Source organism: Triticum dicoccoides, chromosome 6B (assembly GCF_002162155.2).
Source record: "Triticum dicoccoides isolate Atlit2015 ecotype Zavitan chromosome 6B, WEW_v2.0, whole genome shotgun sequence".
NCBI lineage: Eukaryota > Viridiplantae > Streptophyta > Magnoliopsida > Poales > Poaceae > Triticum > Triticum dicoccoides.
Genome location: NC_041391.1, coordinates 627,344,070 through 627,361,724, shown reverse-complemented (window position 1 = coordinate 627,361,724; position 17,655 = coordinate 627,344,070). Strand labels below are relative to the sequence as shown.

The following is a 17,655-nucleotide window of genomic DNA, read 5'->3' as shown; positions in this document are numbered from 1 at the left end:
CAAGAGGGGGGAGTCCTACTCCTGATGGGAGTAGGACTCCTCCAGGCGCACCCCTAGGGGGCCGGCCGCACCTCCCCCTCCCTCCTTTATATACGGGGGTAGGGGGGCACCCTAGAACACAAAAGTTGATCTACGTGATCGTTCCTTAGCCGTGTGCGGTGCCCCCCTCCACCATATTCCACCTCGGTCATATCGTCGTGGAGTTTAGGCGAAGCCCCGCACCGATAGAACATCATCATCGTCACCACGCCGTCGTGCTGACGGAACTCATCCTCAACACTTTGCTGGATCAGAGTCCGGGTATCGTCATCGAGCTTAACATGTGCTGAACTCGGAGGTGTCGTACGTTCAGTACTTGGATCGGTCGGATTGTGAAGACGTACGACTACATCAACCGCGTTGTCATAACGCTTCCGCTTACGGTCTACGAGGGTACGTGGACATTACTCTCCCCTCTCGTTGCTATGCATCACCATGATCTTGCGTGTGCGTAGGAAAACTTTTGAAATTACTATGTTCCCCAACAGCTGTTAGTCATAGTGGAAGACATGGGGCTGTCGCAGCGATTAGTCGGAGCAGTAATGGAACTTTTGAAGGTGCGTCCATGGTTGTTTACCCTATGGTGATCGATCCGCCTATGCTGGAAGCCATGGCGATCAGGGAGGGAATTGCACTCTCTTTGGATCTAAACAATCATAGAATTCATATTGCCTCGGATTGCCAGAATGTTGTGCATGAGATCTAGGAGGGAAGCAGATCAACCTATGGTGCTATCATTGAAGAGATCAAGTTAGGTGTTGATTCCTTTATTTCATGTAATATAGTTTTTGAAAGTAGGAGCTTGAACTTCGAGGCTCACAGTCTTGCGAAGCATGCTTTAAGTTTGGGGTTTGGCTGTCATGTTTGGCTAGGTCACCCGGGGAACCTTCCCTCCATCCCTGTAAATGTGGTGACGACAAAATAAAGCTTCGTATGATTGTCTCAAAAAAAAAGTACACCGACGCTTCCTCCCGTCCTGCCTCCAGCCGACAGCCACGAGACAACGAAAGGGGGCAACGATGACAACGGCGGAGAACAAGAGGCCTCGGAGCAGCGGCGGCGGTGTGGAGAGGCCGCTTAGTAGGAAGGAGGTACTCATATTTCTCCCCTCCCCAACTGCTTCCTCTTGTATCCCCCATCCCCCTTTCCCCTGCCTGTGGCCAATTTCATTGCGACAACTTGTTTTAGTTTAGTCACGGCATTCGAGATTGGCGAATAGTCTAATAGATTGCAACTGGCAGTGGCAGAGGCCGTAGCGCCAAGTTCCACACACCCGCGATCCATGTGTATTCCGCGGAAACATGCTGAAAGTTGGTTGCATCACCTAGATTTTTACTTTCCAGGATTCGGTGCCTTTTCCCCTTAGCAACACAGGGAACACCTGGCAACTCTGGTCCCCTGAATCCAGCTGTTTTTAAGATGATATCAACAAATGCCATGAATCAGCATTTGAAGAGAACTGATGGAGGTTATATGTATACTGGGAGCTCATGCAGATATCATGCTTTTGGATAGATACTGGGGAGGAACAAGGCCATCAAAGAACTTATAAGGAAAGCTGTAGCTGTGAAGGATCATATTGCGCAGTTCCTGGATTTTCATAAATATGAGAGAAGCGGTAACCTACATTTGTCTCTCTGGTGAAACTTTTTGTGCTATAGGACAAGTAGCTACTAATGTTCCATTTGGGTTCAGGACACCTACTGTCTTTCCTGGATTCAGCTCTAGAAATTCAATGTGAGAAAATTGAATGCATTGTTAGGTCTTAGCAATCCTAATTTTGACAACAGTTCTTGCTTTGAGCCTAGCATTGTCTTTTTTTGGAGGGGAACTGCATTGTGGCAAGCTGATCTCATATTTCTTACATTTAGGTTTTTCAAAATACTTGGAATCTAGGCATGGCTATCATATTCCAGTACCAACAAGGAAGTACATCCAAAATCTTCTCAAGGTTGCATACCTTTAGGATGTTTTCATATGTACCTTTTTACAAGTTCCCCGTGATTATTGAATGTAACACTGGTAAACAATAATTTAGGCTAACATGGAGGGAACTTATGGATCATAATGGCCTTCAGAAGAGAAAATTAAGCGCCGGGAAATGGTTGCCCCAGAAGCACGATACATCCTGACCTGCCAATATACAGACAATGATATTGCCAAATGTTTCATGAAGCAAGATTCAGGGGTGGAATGTGCACATGTGACATGCCGTGGAGGTCGCTTGGTTGGTTTTGTACACTACAGATTTGTTGTTGAAGAGGATGTGCATGTTCTTTATGTGTATGAGCTACAATTGGAGTCTTCTGCCCAAGGGAAGGGGCTGGGGAAGTTCCTAATGCAGTTGATTGAACTTATAGCTTGCAAGGTGATCTGATTTTTTGAAGTTCCTAATAGTTTATTGTTCTGTTCTTCAGAATATTTTGTCAAGACATAGAGTTTCATGGTGCGTTCTGTGTCTTCTGATTCATGCATTTTTTCTTGTCTAATTACTATTCTGGTGACACTCAGCTGGAATGATGATCAAAATTTCACCGAGAACGCATGTATGCTTGCAGAGCAAAATGGGGTCCGTGATGCTGACAGTTCAAAAATCTAATATAGATGCTATGGTTTTCTACAACAATTTGGGGTAAAGCGGCAAATTTTCATGTCATGTGAACAACTTATCTGGGGTGCACTGAATTGATGTACCTTCTGGTTGTTGGTTACTTATGGTGTCTGCTTCACTTTGATTGCAATGTTTTAGTTCACTTATTCTGTCTTGCAGATATGTAATATCCAATACCTCGCCATCACGAGTGGATCCACTGGTATTACTTTACCAAGAAATAGTCTCCTCCTTCATTTCTCACAGGTTGGAATTCATAGAAGCTATGAGATCTTGTGCAAGACATTTGAATCTGAAGCCAAGTGCAAATTGGAGGTGTGTAGCATGTTCCATATTGTGTAGATCCACTGTTAACCTATTAAGGTTACTAATTCTGATCATCTACGTGTGACTGATGTTATGAATTGGTTGACTTGCTCCTCTTTCGCCTTGCACTAAAGTTTTAATTACTTAGTACTGTCCACTATAACCCTATGATGTATTGTGAAAAAAGGCCTATGATGTATGAACGTGTAGAGTAGGATTCTGCGTGATATGCTACCGATTAAATTCGTGATATATTCAGTAGATGCTCTTCTACTACATATGTACTCTTTTATCCCAGCTAATAAATGTGCATCAAGGTGAAATGCGCAGGAAGGCAACTAATGCACGGGGGAACACAATATGATTGTGGTTCTTGTTGGAAATATGAGCAAATTACTACGAGTTTTAAACTGAATAAACAAAAGATAAATCATGACATCACTAGCAGAGATTAAACTAATCATGAGAACTAGCATAGCAGATGAACAGATCACATCTAGGGCACATACTAGAAACATGAATTCTACCACGATCTCGAATAGGAAAGATAGAATCACATACGGTGCAGCGGGAGCAGCACCGCCGGCGTTGACATTGTCTCCCATGTCGTCGAGGATGAGGTTGCCGAGGTCGGGGAAGAAGTCGTCGTTCGTGAAGTCGTCACTACCAGCAGTCGCACGGGTGCGCTCCCCAAAAACCTGATCGCCCCTCTCCCGTACAGGATCATGAGAGGCGGGGTTTCGAAGGCCTGCTATCTCTTCTCCCGGTGCATGCCGAAAGGAGGAATGTAGAAGACTTGCTTGACGGCGCAATGATCTGGAACGGTGGTGAGAAACCATACGAAGTGGCGACGGCTAGGGTAGACGTCTGCCTGACTATATAGTGCGGGCCGGGTAGGTCGTGGGAGTAAACCCCACGTCCGAGTCATCACGATCCAAAAGAATCAAAAACGGTTCAGTAATTAACGTGTTCGTTAATTATTAATTAATGACTCATTAATTTTTCCCGAGCAGCAAAAATATAGACAACGTGCATAGCTCTGTCCCGGCTCGGCTCAATCCCGCAACCCGCGGCGCGTCGTGACGAGGTGAGGCGAGCGAGGAGGAGGAGCGCGCGTGTAGGTCTCCTCTTCTCATGCTCATACAAGTGGTAGAAGAGCTCACCTTATAAAGAGGTGCAACTCTCTCTCAACTTATGAGGTGGGACTAAACTTTAGCCTCACTCACTCCACTCACATGTGTGCGTGAATGGGCCAAGAGAATTTCAGAATTTTAGTTGGGCTTTGGGCCAAAGGCCTACTAGCAAATTCCAACAATCCCCCACAAAGTCTCATTGGCACATCTCATCATTTAGTACCAAAACATTGTTTATATACCGGTGCTTAGTGGAGACTGTGAAGTTGAACTTCCACTTAGAGTTTTATGCTACACTAGATGACAACTTGAATAGTGGACTATGCCTTGAACTACAAGTTTTCTGCGAGACTAGTTTCACACAAATTCTTGACCGATACTTGGCTGCCGCAAGGCTTCCCCGCGGGTGGAGCGTATACGTCGTTCTCTAGGGCCTTTCATGAATTTATTAGAGAGCACCCACTTCTCACAGACTGTGACGTTAACAGTCAAATTCATATAGGTGTGTTCCTCAGGAGATGCTCTGCAGGAAAACATCTCTGCTTACTCAAATAAGCCACTTGGCACACATTAAGATAGATATCAACCTGCCATGCAGATCAGGAGAGTATTGCATCTTCACGGAGTGGGATAATTAAAATAAGGATACTCTCCTCTCAGCTGACCAACAGCTTGTCTCCTACTGCTACTTCACGGGATCTCCGATCACATAGAGTGGGTTACCACTATGGACAACTTATGCAGTGGGTCTCAAACCCATCTCCATCGATGCATTATCTATCACATTACGTGATAGACCCTTTGTGAAGGGATCTGCCAAGTTTTTCGATGTTTGGATATAATCCAACGTAATAACTCTGGAGTTCCTCAGTTTCCTGACAGGTTTTAATCTCCTCTTGACATGCCTTGAGGACTTCATATTGTCCTTAGAACTGTTTATCTTGACGATCACAGTTTGATTATGACAGTTCATCAGGATAGGGGGTATTGGTTTTTCAACCATAGGTAAGTCCATCAATAGCTCATGAAGCCACTCTGCTTCAACAATGGCAGTGTCTAATGCTGTGAGTTCTGCTTCCATAGTTGACCTCGTTAAGATGGTCTGCTTGCAAGACTTCCAGGAAACAGCACCACCACCAAGTGTAAAAACATAACCACTTGTGGCCTTAATCTCATCAGCATCAGATATCCAGTTCGAGTCACTATAACCCTCCAGTACCCTTGGATACCCGGTGTAGTGAATCCCATAGCTCGCAGTGCCCTTCAAGTAGCGCATAACTCTCTCAAGCGCACGCCAATGATCATCTCCCGGTTTAGACACAAACTGACTCGGCTTGCTCACAGCAAAAGAGATGTCAGGCCTCGTGGCACTCGCCAAATACATAAGCGAGCCAATAATCTGAGAATACCTCAGTTGATCTCTAGCAATCCATCGATTCTTTCGAAGCAACACACTAGAATCATATGGAGTTGGAGAAGGCGTGTAGTCGCTATACCCAAAATGACTCAAGACATTTTCCACATAGTGAGACTGAAGCAGTGTGATCCCACCATTCTCATCCCTCAACAACTTGATGTTTAAGATAACATCAGCTACTCCTAGATCCTTCATCTCAAAATAGCGAGATAAGAAATCCTTAACCTCCTTGATTAAATCAAGTTTGGTTCCAAAGATCAATATGTCATCGACATACAGACAAAAGAATAACTCCTTCGCCCCCACGATGGCGATAGTACACACACTTGTCATCATCATTTACTACAAAGCCGACAACAGTTAATGTTCTTTCGAACTTCTAATGCCACTCCTTAGGAGCTTGTTTAAGGCCATATAAAGACTTTAATAACTTGCACACCTTTCCTTCCTGACCAGGTACTACAAAACCATCTGGCTGATCCATGTATATTTCCTCCTTCAACTCTCCATTGAGGAAAGCCGTCTTAACGTCCATTTGATGAACGAGAAGACCATGTAAGGCAGCCAGTGATAGTAGCACCCGAATTGTGGTTAGTCTAGCCACGGGTGAGTAAGTATCAAAGAAGTCTTCACCTTCTTTCCGGGTATAACCCTTAGCCACAAGGCGTGCCTTGTACTTTTCAATCGTACCATCAGGTCTAAGCTTCTTCTTAAACACCCACTTACATCCTACAGGTTTGCACCCATAAGGACGGTGAGTGATCTCCCAGGTTCCATTAGCCAAGATGGAATCCATCTCGCTACGAACAGCTTCCTTCCAGTAGTCAGCATCAGGAGATGCATAGGCTTCTGAAATAGTCCTGGGTGTGTCATCCACAAGGTACACAATGAAATCATCACCAAAGGACTTTGCAGTCCTTTGTCTCTTACTCCTTACAGGAGTTTCATTGTCACCCTCAACAGGATTCTCAACGTGTTCCATCGCAATGGTGGGTTCAGGAATTACAGTGAGTTCCTCACTAGATGGAGTAGGTATCTCCTGATTTGATGAACTTGACATATCCTTCATAGGAAATATGTTCTCAAAGAAAGTTGCATCATTAGACTCCATAATCGTACCAACATGCATGTCGGATACCTCAGATTTTATTATCAAAAATCTATAGCCAATGCTATGAAAAGCATAGCCCAGAAGAACACAATCCACGGTTTTTGGTCCAAGCTTGCGCTTCTTGGGAATTGGTATATTGACTTTCGCCAAACAACCCCAAGAACGTAGGTAAGAGAGTTTCAACCTTTTTCCTTTCCCATTCCTCAAATGGAGTCATGGTCTTATGCTTTATGGGAACTCGGTTTAGGACATGACACGCGGTCATTAGCGCCTCCCCCCACCATTCCTTGGAAAGACCCGATGTGTCTAACATGGCATTAACCAAATCAGTTAGAGTTCGGTTCTTTCTTTCGGCCACCCCATTAGACTGAGGTGAGTAGGAAGGCGTCCTCTCATGGATTATACCATGTTCCACACAAAACAGATCAAATTCATTGAAAAAATACTCTCCACCACGATCGAACCTAAGCCGTTTAATTTTTCGATCAAGTTGGTTCTTTGCCTCAGCTTTATAGTTTTTGAAGAAAGTTAAAGCTTCATCTTTTGATTTCAGAAGATACACATAATAATATCTAGTGGAGTCATCAATCAACGTCATGAAATATCTCTTTCCACCTTTTGTCAACACACCATTCATCTCACAAAGATCAGAATGTATAAGCTCTAGTGGCGCCAAGTCTCTTGCCTCTGCAGTCTTATGGGACTTGCGAGGTTATTTAGCTTGCACACATACTTGGCACTTAGAGCCTTTGACAGTAGAGATTTTCGGAATTAAATTCATATTGGCCAGCCGCGTCATGCAACCAAAGTTAATATGACAAAGTCGTGAATGCCAAATATCTGACTCATTATTGTGGAAAACATTATTAATAACTTTAGTGCAAATATGTGACAAAGATAGGCGAAACAAGCCTCTGCACTCATACCCTTTTCCAACAAATTGTCCACACATGGAAATTACAACTTTATTGGACTCAAAAACCAACTTAAAACCATCTCGACACAAACGGGAACCGTTAACGAGATTTTTATTGATGGGCGGCACATGATGAATGTTCTTCAGACGCACGGTCTTCCCTGAAGTAAACTTCAGATCGACTGTACCAACACCTCGAACGATGGCATGTGACCCGTTCCCCATCAGCACGGGAGAAGACCGTGTGGCCTGATAAGAAGAAAACATGGAGGCGTCAGCACAAACATGCACATTTGCACCGGTGTCAATTAACCAATCAGGGGATTGAAATACTGAAAGGATGGTAGGAAAAATACCATACCCTGATTCCTTCATATCAGTATCACCGATGACAACATTAGCGGACTTGCCGCCCTTCTCATGTCCGCGCTCCTCAAAGCGGTTAGGACACTTCGGAGCCCAGTGATTAGGATCACCACAGACATGGCAAAGTCCCTTTCCCTTCTTATGAGAATTCTTTTTGAAGTTGGTAGAATGTGATGGCTTGTTCTTTGTATCAAACTTGCCTTTTCCCTGAGTTGTGTTCTTGTTATTTTTGAACTTATTGGGCTGGAAGTTCTTCTTCTATACCATGTGGGCACTAGAAGCTCCCTCGGCAACTCGAGCACGTGTGTCCTTTGCTCTCGCCTTCTCTTCAACATCAAGAGTACCAATGAGATCCGCAACGGAAAACTCCTGTCTCTTGTGTTTCAGGGAAGTAGCAAAATTGTTCCACGAAGGTGGAAGCTTGGCAATAATGCCTCCGGCAACAAATTTGTCCGGCAACACACACTTGAAGTGCTCAAGTTCTTTTGCGAGCGACTGTATCTCATGAGCCTGTTGTACAACAGAGCGCTCATCAGTCATCTTGTAGTCATAGAATTACTCCATGACGTACAACTCGCTACCGGCGTCCGAGGCACCAAACTTGGCCTCGAGCGCAGCACACATGTCCTTGCCGTTGTCAAACGACATATACGAATCCATAATGGAATCATCAAGAACACCCAGAAGAGTGCCTTTAAAGAGAGTATCGATCTTCTCAAAAGCTTCCGTCTGTGCTGGATTAAGATCACCCTCAGGCTTGCCTTTAGTGGAGTCATAGCAGCCCATGGTCTGAAACCAGTAGACTGCTCTCATGCGCGATCTCTTATATTGCGCCCCCTTAAAGGCAGGCGGCTTCAGATGCGCAGCAAAACCACTCGGAGTAAATTGCCTATAATTAGGTTTTTGGATTGTTGGAAATATGAGAAAATTACTACGAGTTTTAAACCGAATAAACAAAGATAAATCATGACAGCACTAGCAGAGATTAAACTAATCATGAGAACTAGCATAGCAGATGAACAAATCACATCTAGGGCACATACTAGAAATATGAATTCTACCACGATCTCGAACAGGAAAGATAGAATCACATACTGTGCAGCGGGAGCAGCACCGCCGGTGTTGACGTTGTCGCCCATGTCGTCGAGGATGAGGTTGCCGAGGTCGGGGAAGAAGTCCTCGTTCGCGAAGTCATCGCTGCCAGCAGTCGCGCGGGTGCGCTCCCTAAAAACCTGATCGCCCCTCTCCCGTACAGGATCACGAGAGGCGGGGTTCCGGAGGCCTGCTGTCCCTTCTCCCGGTGCACGCTGAAAGGAGGGATGTAGAAGACTTGCTTGGCGGCGCAATGATCTGGAACGATGGTGAGAAACCATACGAAGTGGCGGCGGCTAGGGTAGACGTCTGCATGACTATATAGTGCGGGCCGGGTAGGTCGTGGGAATAAACCCCACGTCCGAGTCATCACGACCCAAAAGAATCGAAGACGGTTAAGTAATTAACGTGTCCGTTAATTATTAACTAATGACTCATTAATTTTTCCCGAGCAGCAAAAATATAGACAACGTGCATAACTCTGTCCTCGGCTCGGCTCAATCCCGCGGCGTGTCGCGTCGCGTCGCGTCGCGTCGCGACGAGCGAGGAGGAGGAGCGTCTCCTCTTCTCATGCTCATACAAGTGGTAGAAGAGATCACCTTATAAAGAGGTGCAACCCTCTCTCAACTTATGAGGTGGGACTAAACTTTAGCCTCACTCACTCCACTCACATGTGTGCATGAATGGGCCAAGAGAATTTCAGAATTTTAGTTGGGCTTTGGGCCAAAGGCCTACTAGCAAATTCCAACAGTTCTACCTCTATCTATGGTTGCATAACAAAGCTCTGGCGGGATGCAGCAGCCCATGTTTGAGTAATTTATTTGGAGTACTACCTCCGTCTAGGTGAATAAGTCATTCACGTAGTTTTAGGTCGACGATTTAAGTATCTAAATATGTATTATATGTGACAAAAAATATATATTTAGAAACTACATCCGTGTAGAAATCTAGTGATATACTTTTCATGACATATAACACATATTTAATTTCTCAAATCGATGACCTAAAACTACACGAATGACTTATTCACCTAGAGGGAGGTAGTAGTACAGGATGATTGGTTTTATACCTCTCAGAGCCAAGGTTTGCCGTACCAAACTTGTGAATATATGTTCCATTGGCAACTTTGACCATATTTGCCTACCATTAATTAGGTTTGATGGCAAAAATTTGGTTAGTGTCTTTGGCTCCCTGTTTAACTTCTAGAGCCAAATTTGTTTAGTGTGTCAACTGTCAATGAATTTGTCTGAAACTATTGTTGCTGATACACTTTAGGAAACAAGCACGATGGTCCACCACATCTGATATATATGGGGTAGACTTGGTCAAAGTTAAAGAAGTGTACATCGGACCAGTACACAAGTTGTTTTACATAGCTGAAGAGATTCACATATAACAAGTTCTCAATGGTGCATTGCGCCAGTTCACGGTGCATCCTAGGGCTTTCTCCTTGGGGCTCTCTTCCCCTTGGTGATCGTCGAGCCGGGGCTCCAGGTGATCTCCCCTTCCTCTAGTTCCCCCTCCTTGTTCTCCTTCTCCCTGGATGCAGCAACAGCAGCAGCGGCAAGGGCCTGTGACCGCTTGAACCTGAGAATGAGCCTCTTGCGTGGCGGCAGGAGCTCCTCCCTGATATTCTCCATGTCGTCGTCCACTTTGGCCTTGGCCTTGCTGACACCGTGCTCGCTACGGTGCACCCCGCACCTGGCACACATGTACTTTCTCCACTTGAAGGGGTACTCGGCCTGCTTGAACACGGTGCAGACACGCTCGCCCTTCTCTCCTGCGGAGATATTACTCTTGTTGGCGCTGCGCTCACCCTCATCTTCTGCAGAGAGCTTGCACTTGTCAGCGCTGTGCTCGCCCTTATCTCCTGCAAACAGCTTGCTCTTGCTGGTGTCGTGCTTGCCCCCATCTCCTGCGGAGAGCCTGCTCTTGCAGGCGTTGTGCTCCTCACGGAGCATCCCACACCTAGCGCACATGTACCTTCTCCACTTGAAGGGGTACTTGGCCTGCTTGAACTCTGTGCAGATGCGGTGGCCCTCACCTCCTGCGGAGAGCTTGCTCCGGCGGATCACGACGAGCAGCGGCTTGCCACTGCTTGTCGACATCCTCTCACTCTATACTCTCTAGATCTAGTCCACACTCTTACTAAATCTCTTTCGAGTCTTACAGATCTGGCGTTGATGATGATTGTGATCAATCTCCTGACCAAGGTACACAGATTTATAGGGATTTTTAGGATGCAAATTAATATTGTAGTACAGATTGGCATCGCCAAAGCAAGTAGAAAAGTAATTTCGGCGTGCATGGGGCAGCACGGTGCCATGAGAACCGTAACGCCTGCGTGTGCGCGAGTGTCTTGTGCAAGCGCTTGGCGTCCACTGCTAGTGCCAAAGCAGCACGCCCAGCCCATTGTTTCTTGTGGTGCTGGTGGTTGTTTCATATATGCATCCAACAACCAAAGGCACAGCTGATTGCTTTTGCGATGCTGGCGGTTGTGGTGCATTTCGTCTCTCTAGCTAGAACCTCTCTTGCTGACGCTATGGTGAGTTGGAGAAGTGCCTTCGTTTCTTAAAGTTAGATAGAAAAGGGAATGAGTCATTTATCTCTGCATCAGGTTTTACAACACAAAGCACATTAGATAGAAAAGAATTCAGAGGCTGCAAACAAGAGACTTAAACCAGATTCAGAAGGGAGGAGCAGAATGTGAATTTGACGGCCAGTGTGACTAGCATAGTTATATATATTCGTAAAAAGGTACTCCCTCCGTCCGGAAATACTTGTCATCAAAATGAATAAAAGGAGATGTATCTAGATGATACATCTCCTTTTATTCATTTTGATGACAAGTATTTCCGGACGGAGGGAGTATAGGAAAAAGAAACAAGCAGAGGACCATGCTTATCTAATACTCCACACTATAGTTGGCAAGCATTTAGAGCATGCCTAAAAGACCCATACCATGGAAATATGTACCATGTGATTAAAAGTCGTAAGATTAAACTGTTGAGGACCACCGCAACGATATTTTTTCTACTCCCTCTGTTCACTTATATAAGACGTTTAAGCCTGTTCAGACAGTGCTCTAAACAGTTCAAAACCAGCTGTCTTAAACGCCTTATAAAAACGAACGGAGGGAGTAGTAATAATTAATGGCTGTGGTTATCTGATATGTTGTAACGCTAGGTTGTAGATAGCAGGCTGGCATGTCGCCCAGTACGAACAATACTGCTGTGAGTAGTAAATCTTTAAGGCCGCACAGAGGGTCAAGATTTGGCTCTACTCATAGCAGTTTGGAAACTAATGCATAACATATATTTTTCTTGTATTTTCATTCCTATATATATGATCTTGTACTCTCTCTTCACTAAACTGAAACCTGCAAGTCTTTTGTGTTTCCTGTTATCTAAGTAGATTATCTTTACATGTGTACCAACTTTTACTAGCCATTGCATTTGTCTTGTCTGAAGATGGCCGTGATGCATAATTTTGGATTCTGATTGCTGAGCCAATGAATGGATTAAAATGTGGCTTCCAAGTTGCATCATGCGTTTGTCAGTTTGCTTCAGTGTGTTGTAGCCGCCATTTACTTTCTGAACAGAAGTACTACAATGGTCATTGCTACCGAGTAGGAAAGTAAGAGCATAATTGGTTTGCTGCCAAAAATTGGCATGCCAATGTTTGCCATTGTGCCAAATATTGGCTACTACTTGGTTGGTTATTGAGTTATCTTGCCTATCTCACACAAAGTTGCCAATAGTTGGCAAGTATTGGTATTGGCAATGCCAACATTTGGCTAGCCAAATATTGGCACAAAACCAATCATGCTCTAAAAGACAAAAAGGGAAGGAGAAGACATTGAACAAGACAAGAAAACCACAGAAATAAAAGAAACAATGGCTACTTAGAAATGGGCTATCAAGGAAATTTTAGTTGGGTTGTGTTTTCTTTGGCCCCCTGTTCAACTTCTGGAGCCAAATTTCGAACAGTGTGTCATCCGGGGATTGATGACTTCAATTTTTGGGGGGTTTTGGTGACTTGAAAACTTATGTTCAGTTTCCTGTGCTATTTGGGCTAAAACGAATTTGTCTGAAACTGTTGTTGCTGATACACTTAAGGAAACAAGCATGATGGTCCACCCCATCTGATGTATATGGGGTACACTTGGTCAAACTTAAAGAAGTGTACCCCCTGGGACCGTTCGAACTTGAGAATGAGTCTCTCTCTTATGCTGCAGCAGATGCTCCCCTCTGATATTCTCCGTGCCATTGTCAGCTTTGGTCTTGGCCTACACTGTGCTCGCGGCGGAGCACCCCGCACCTGATGACACACATGTACTTTCTCCACTTTAAGGGGATACTTGGCCTGCATGAACTCGGCGCAGATGTGCTCGCCCTCAACTCATGTGGAGAGCTTGCTCTTGTTGGAGCCGTGCTCGCGCTCATTTCCTGTGGAGGGCTTGCTCTTGTCGGTGTTTTCTTACCAAGCCCCCCCTGATAGCTATAGGTCTTACATAGCATTAGTCAAATCATAGTTTCGCAACATAGTGATAGGCTCGGTTAGTTTCAGATATAGTGGAAAAAGTTATATTACATAGCAACTTGGAAGCTACTCCCTCGGTTCCAAAATAGATGACTCAATTTTGTACTAACTTTGTACTAGTACAAAGTTGGGTCATCTATTTTGGAACGGAGGGAGTACAAAAGAGTCCTCTAGTAGCAAAAGATGGCAGTATCCTCCGTCACAGCCTTCATAAGTTTTCTTAGTTTGGCCTGGCATCAATGGCTATAACAGCGCACTGGTAACTGGCTGAACCGTAAGCAACATGAAACGAACTATTTAGATAAATAACAGTGGATAGTAGCTCATCATCGGCTGTGGAAAAGGAGCTTTGTTTGCTGGTCACATGTAGCACACGCCTTCGACATAACAACTAAATTTGGTAGACTCCTGGATGAACAACCAGCTTCTTGGAGACTGAACTCTGGTAGAGTGTTGGATGTCCAGCGCAGATATTTAATCCAGGAAATCGTCCTATGGAAAATACAACTATATAAGAACCTTGAGCTGATGATAAGGGCTAGTTTTCTAATCACATGGAGTTAATGGTACTGGAACCATACCCCTAAGTATGTCAGATTGAGTTTCTTACCTAGACTGATCACTCTATCAAGGAACTACATACATCATCATAGTTCAGTCCAAGTTTTTTTTTAGTTTGGGCAGATTTGATGACATGCATGGGTGGACACCGTAAGCCTGAAACCAATGGCATTAGCACGATTATAACAACACTCTGGTGGTTGTCTGAACTGTGAACAACCAGCTGCTAGGATCATAGCTATATTTCTGATCGATCTCCTGGTCATGATACACAAACTTATAGGGGGCAATCAAAAGCTCTGTGTTATTTTTAGGATGCAAATAAATAAGAGAACATAGTACAGATTGGCATGGCCAGAAAGTAATGAGAGCCCATGGGGCGGCATGGCGCCATGAGAACCGTAAACGCCTGTGTGTCGGAGTTTCATGTGCAAATGCTTGGCGTCCACCCCCACTGCCAAAGCAACATGCTCGTTGTTTCTTGGGGTGATGGTGGTTGTTTCATATATGCACCCAACAATAGAAGGCACGCGCTTCCTGCTGCGGTTGATTGCATTTGTGAGTTGTGACGGTGGCGGTTGTGGTGCATTTCGTCTCTCTAGCTAGAACTTCTCTTGCTGACACTGGTGAGTCGGAGAAGTGTTTTTGTTTCTTAAAGTTATCAGAAAAGGGAATGATTATATTAATCTCTGCATCAGGTTTCACAGCACAAAGAATGTTAGATTTCAGAGGCTGCAAGCAAGAGACATGAACCAGAGTCAGAAGGGAGGACAGAATGTAAGTTTGAGGCCAGTGACTAGTATAGTTATATATTCGTAAAAAAGTTATAGGAAAATGAGACAATCATGGCCACGCTTATCTAACACACTGCTCTCGTAGTAAATGTTATGGCCGACCAGAGGGTCAAGATTTGACTCTACTCATAGCAGACTAGCAGTTCATACTCCCTCCATTCCAATATAGTTGACGTATTGAGAAATTTAGGACAGATTAAAGAGGTGACTGGAATCTCCTTTCTACCCTTGGTTATGCTGCTAGTATAGCACAGGGATGCTAGAGTCGTGGAGGAGGGGCACTATAGGGGAAAAATAGGGAAAATGTGTGCCAGTGGCTCACAGCATCAAGTATTTGGAGAAAAAGGCTAGCAGGCTAGGACGTCAATTAAATTGGAACGGAGCTAGTACTCCCTCCGTTCGGAATTACTTGTCGCAAAAATGGATGTATCTAGACGTATTTTAGTTCTAGATACATCCACTTTCGAGACAAGTAATTCCGAACGGAGGGAGTAGTAGTTTGCAGATTAATGCATAAAAAAATATTTCCATGTATTTTTGTGCTATACGATCTTGTACTCTCTTTTCACTAAATTGAAACCTGTGAGGATTTTTGTGTTTCCAGTTATCTCAGCAGATTAGTTTTACACATGTGTACCAACTTTTACTAGCCATGCACTGTATTGATCTTGTCTGAAGATGGTCATGATGCATGATTTTGGATGTTGATTGCTTGCTGAGCCAATGGATTAAAATGTGGCTTCCAAATTGCATCATGCATTGGTCAGTTTGCTTCAATGTGCTGTAGGCGCCATTTACTTTCTGAACAGAAGCACTACAACAGTCATTGCTACCAAGTATTAAAGTAAAAGACCGAGAGGGAATGAGAAGACATTGAACAAGACAAAAAAAACCACAGAAATGAAAGAAACAAAGGCTACTTTGAAATGGACTATCAAGTAAAATAGCCGGCACAAATGTTAGCGAGCTGAGTCAATGATACATGGGCCAGTTGTTCCTCACAACACACTATGGTTCATCTGGCCCAATGCACAACTCAACCCCTTAATCACCATCACGTGCTCCCAAATAATCCAGACCACCTCAAATAATAACGAGCACACAGAGGATAGAAGGTTTCCATGTCGCTAGAGCTCACACACTGGTTAGAAAATCTATGATGGCACGACGACCAAAGTCTGAGCTTAACATCAGAGAAATGACGTTATGTGCTTTTGCAGTGCTTTGTATCCCGATTAAGAAGCCTTATCTAGTGGCACATACATCTTTCACTGAAAATAAATCGAAGTATGGTGATTGCTATGTTTCCTATGCCTCTCAAGCCTACAAATTCTATGCGCTACCAGTATCGGCTTAAAACTCACATGAGGTCTTTGTATGATCCCCACTTGGCCAGTTTGTATAACTTGTTCCCCATATCTTCTTTTATAAGGAGTAAAGGAGAGCAAGTATGGTTTAATGCAACAACTACTATATTGTGAAAATAATTTGCATGATTTTTCACAAAGTTACCAAATCACAATATATATGACCAGGTTGCTATTTTTCTCTGTCTTCACGTGGCCCAACCACAGTCTAGTACATGCTTATCAATGCTCGTATGCACCCTTCCAGAAATTCATTTGTTATTATGCTTCCTTGCGATGGTTTCTCAGGACAGACGGTCTATGAAGCTATGCAAATTAAGCGTTGCCACAAGGTGGCAATCAGCTCTTCGTAGACTCCCTTTAAACTTTGACAATCATCTCGATTACATCCCTAGACTAGACTCTCCATTTCCATGTGAATATTTTCAAGGAGACATGCTAAGCTGATTGACCAAGTAGACAATGTGTCACAATAATAGTGCAGCCTATATACAGGAGTGTTAAATCATTTCAAGTTTCCTCACAAAAGGCCTAAACGGGCAAACCATAACATAGGAGCATGTCCATCAATGGGATATGAAAAAAAGTTAATGTAAGAAGACGACATTGTTGATGACCATCTTAGTAATCTTTTAGTACAATACAACAGATAGGTGTGCTTATCATATGGTGTAACACAGGAGTATAGTATCGGATTAGTGTGTCCAAATAAAAAACAAACTGAATCCAAATTGAACATGTTTGCTTGATGGATTGTAAAAAGTGACGAGCATAATAATCTTCTAGTTGCAACGAAATAATAACCCAGTCATCTAATATGTTGCAAAACTAGGCTACATCATGACAATTGCATACGACAAGAGTACCGAAGGTTGAAACTCAAGTAAGCGAAAGATATAAAGCGTAAGAAAACATGTTTATCAAATGATGATAGATTAACTGTGCGGTATTTTTTATGGTCGGTGGTGAGCATATTATATTATCTTCTAGTGAAAATTATTGATAACAATAGTCATGGACAATGGTCATGGTTATCTATTGTGTTGTAACACTATAGTATAGTTGACAGCCTGGTATGTCGCGTAGTACGAACAATACCAAAATATTCTATGCAAGGTAAACGTGGAAATCTAAAAGAAGCCCGAGACTACGCAATTACTTATAAAAATGCATAATTAGTAGGAAATTAGTGGCACAATGTTTTAGTATATTTTTATTTCACAACTATACCTTGCACTCTTTTCCCCTAATTGAACTTTGCAAGTTATCTGGTTTATTTTTTGTATATCTGAGAAAACCTTCATTTCTATAGCCATCGTATATGTCCAAAGATATGCATGATTTTGATGTCGAGCCAACAAGTAAAACATAATTCCTCCACACAAACATATAAGCCACCC

At 43.7% G+C, this 17,655-nt stretch overlaps 1 protein-coding gene and 1 pseudogene across 1 annotated transcript; one reads left to right on the top strand and one right to left on the bottom strand.

The window, feature by feature from the left end:
* Positions 1–1,058: 1,058 nt before the first annotated feature.
* LOC119321350 lies at positions 1,059–3,320 on the top strand (annotated as a pseudogene).
* A 6,999-nt stretch (positions 3,321–10,319) lies between these two features.
* LOC119326514 lies at positions 10,320–11,303 on the bottom strand. The gene has a single exon (XM_037600152.1). It carries the CDS (start codon positions 11,097–11,099, stop codon positions 10,428–10,430), a length of 672 nt encoding a protein of 223 aa, XP_037456049.1. The 5' UTR covers positions 11,100–11,303; the 3' UTR covers positions 10,320–10,427.
* Positions 11,304–17,655: the final 6,352 nt, after the last annotated feature.

What these genes read in the sequence shown, in the direction of transcription:
- LOC119326514 (XM_037600152.1), bottom strand. Translation starts at nt 11,099, where the DNA reads ATGTCGACAAGCAGTGGCAAGCCGCTGCTCGTCGTGATCCGCCGGAGC.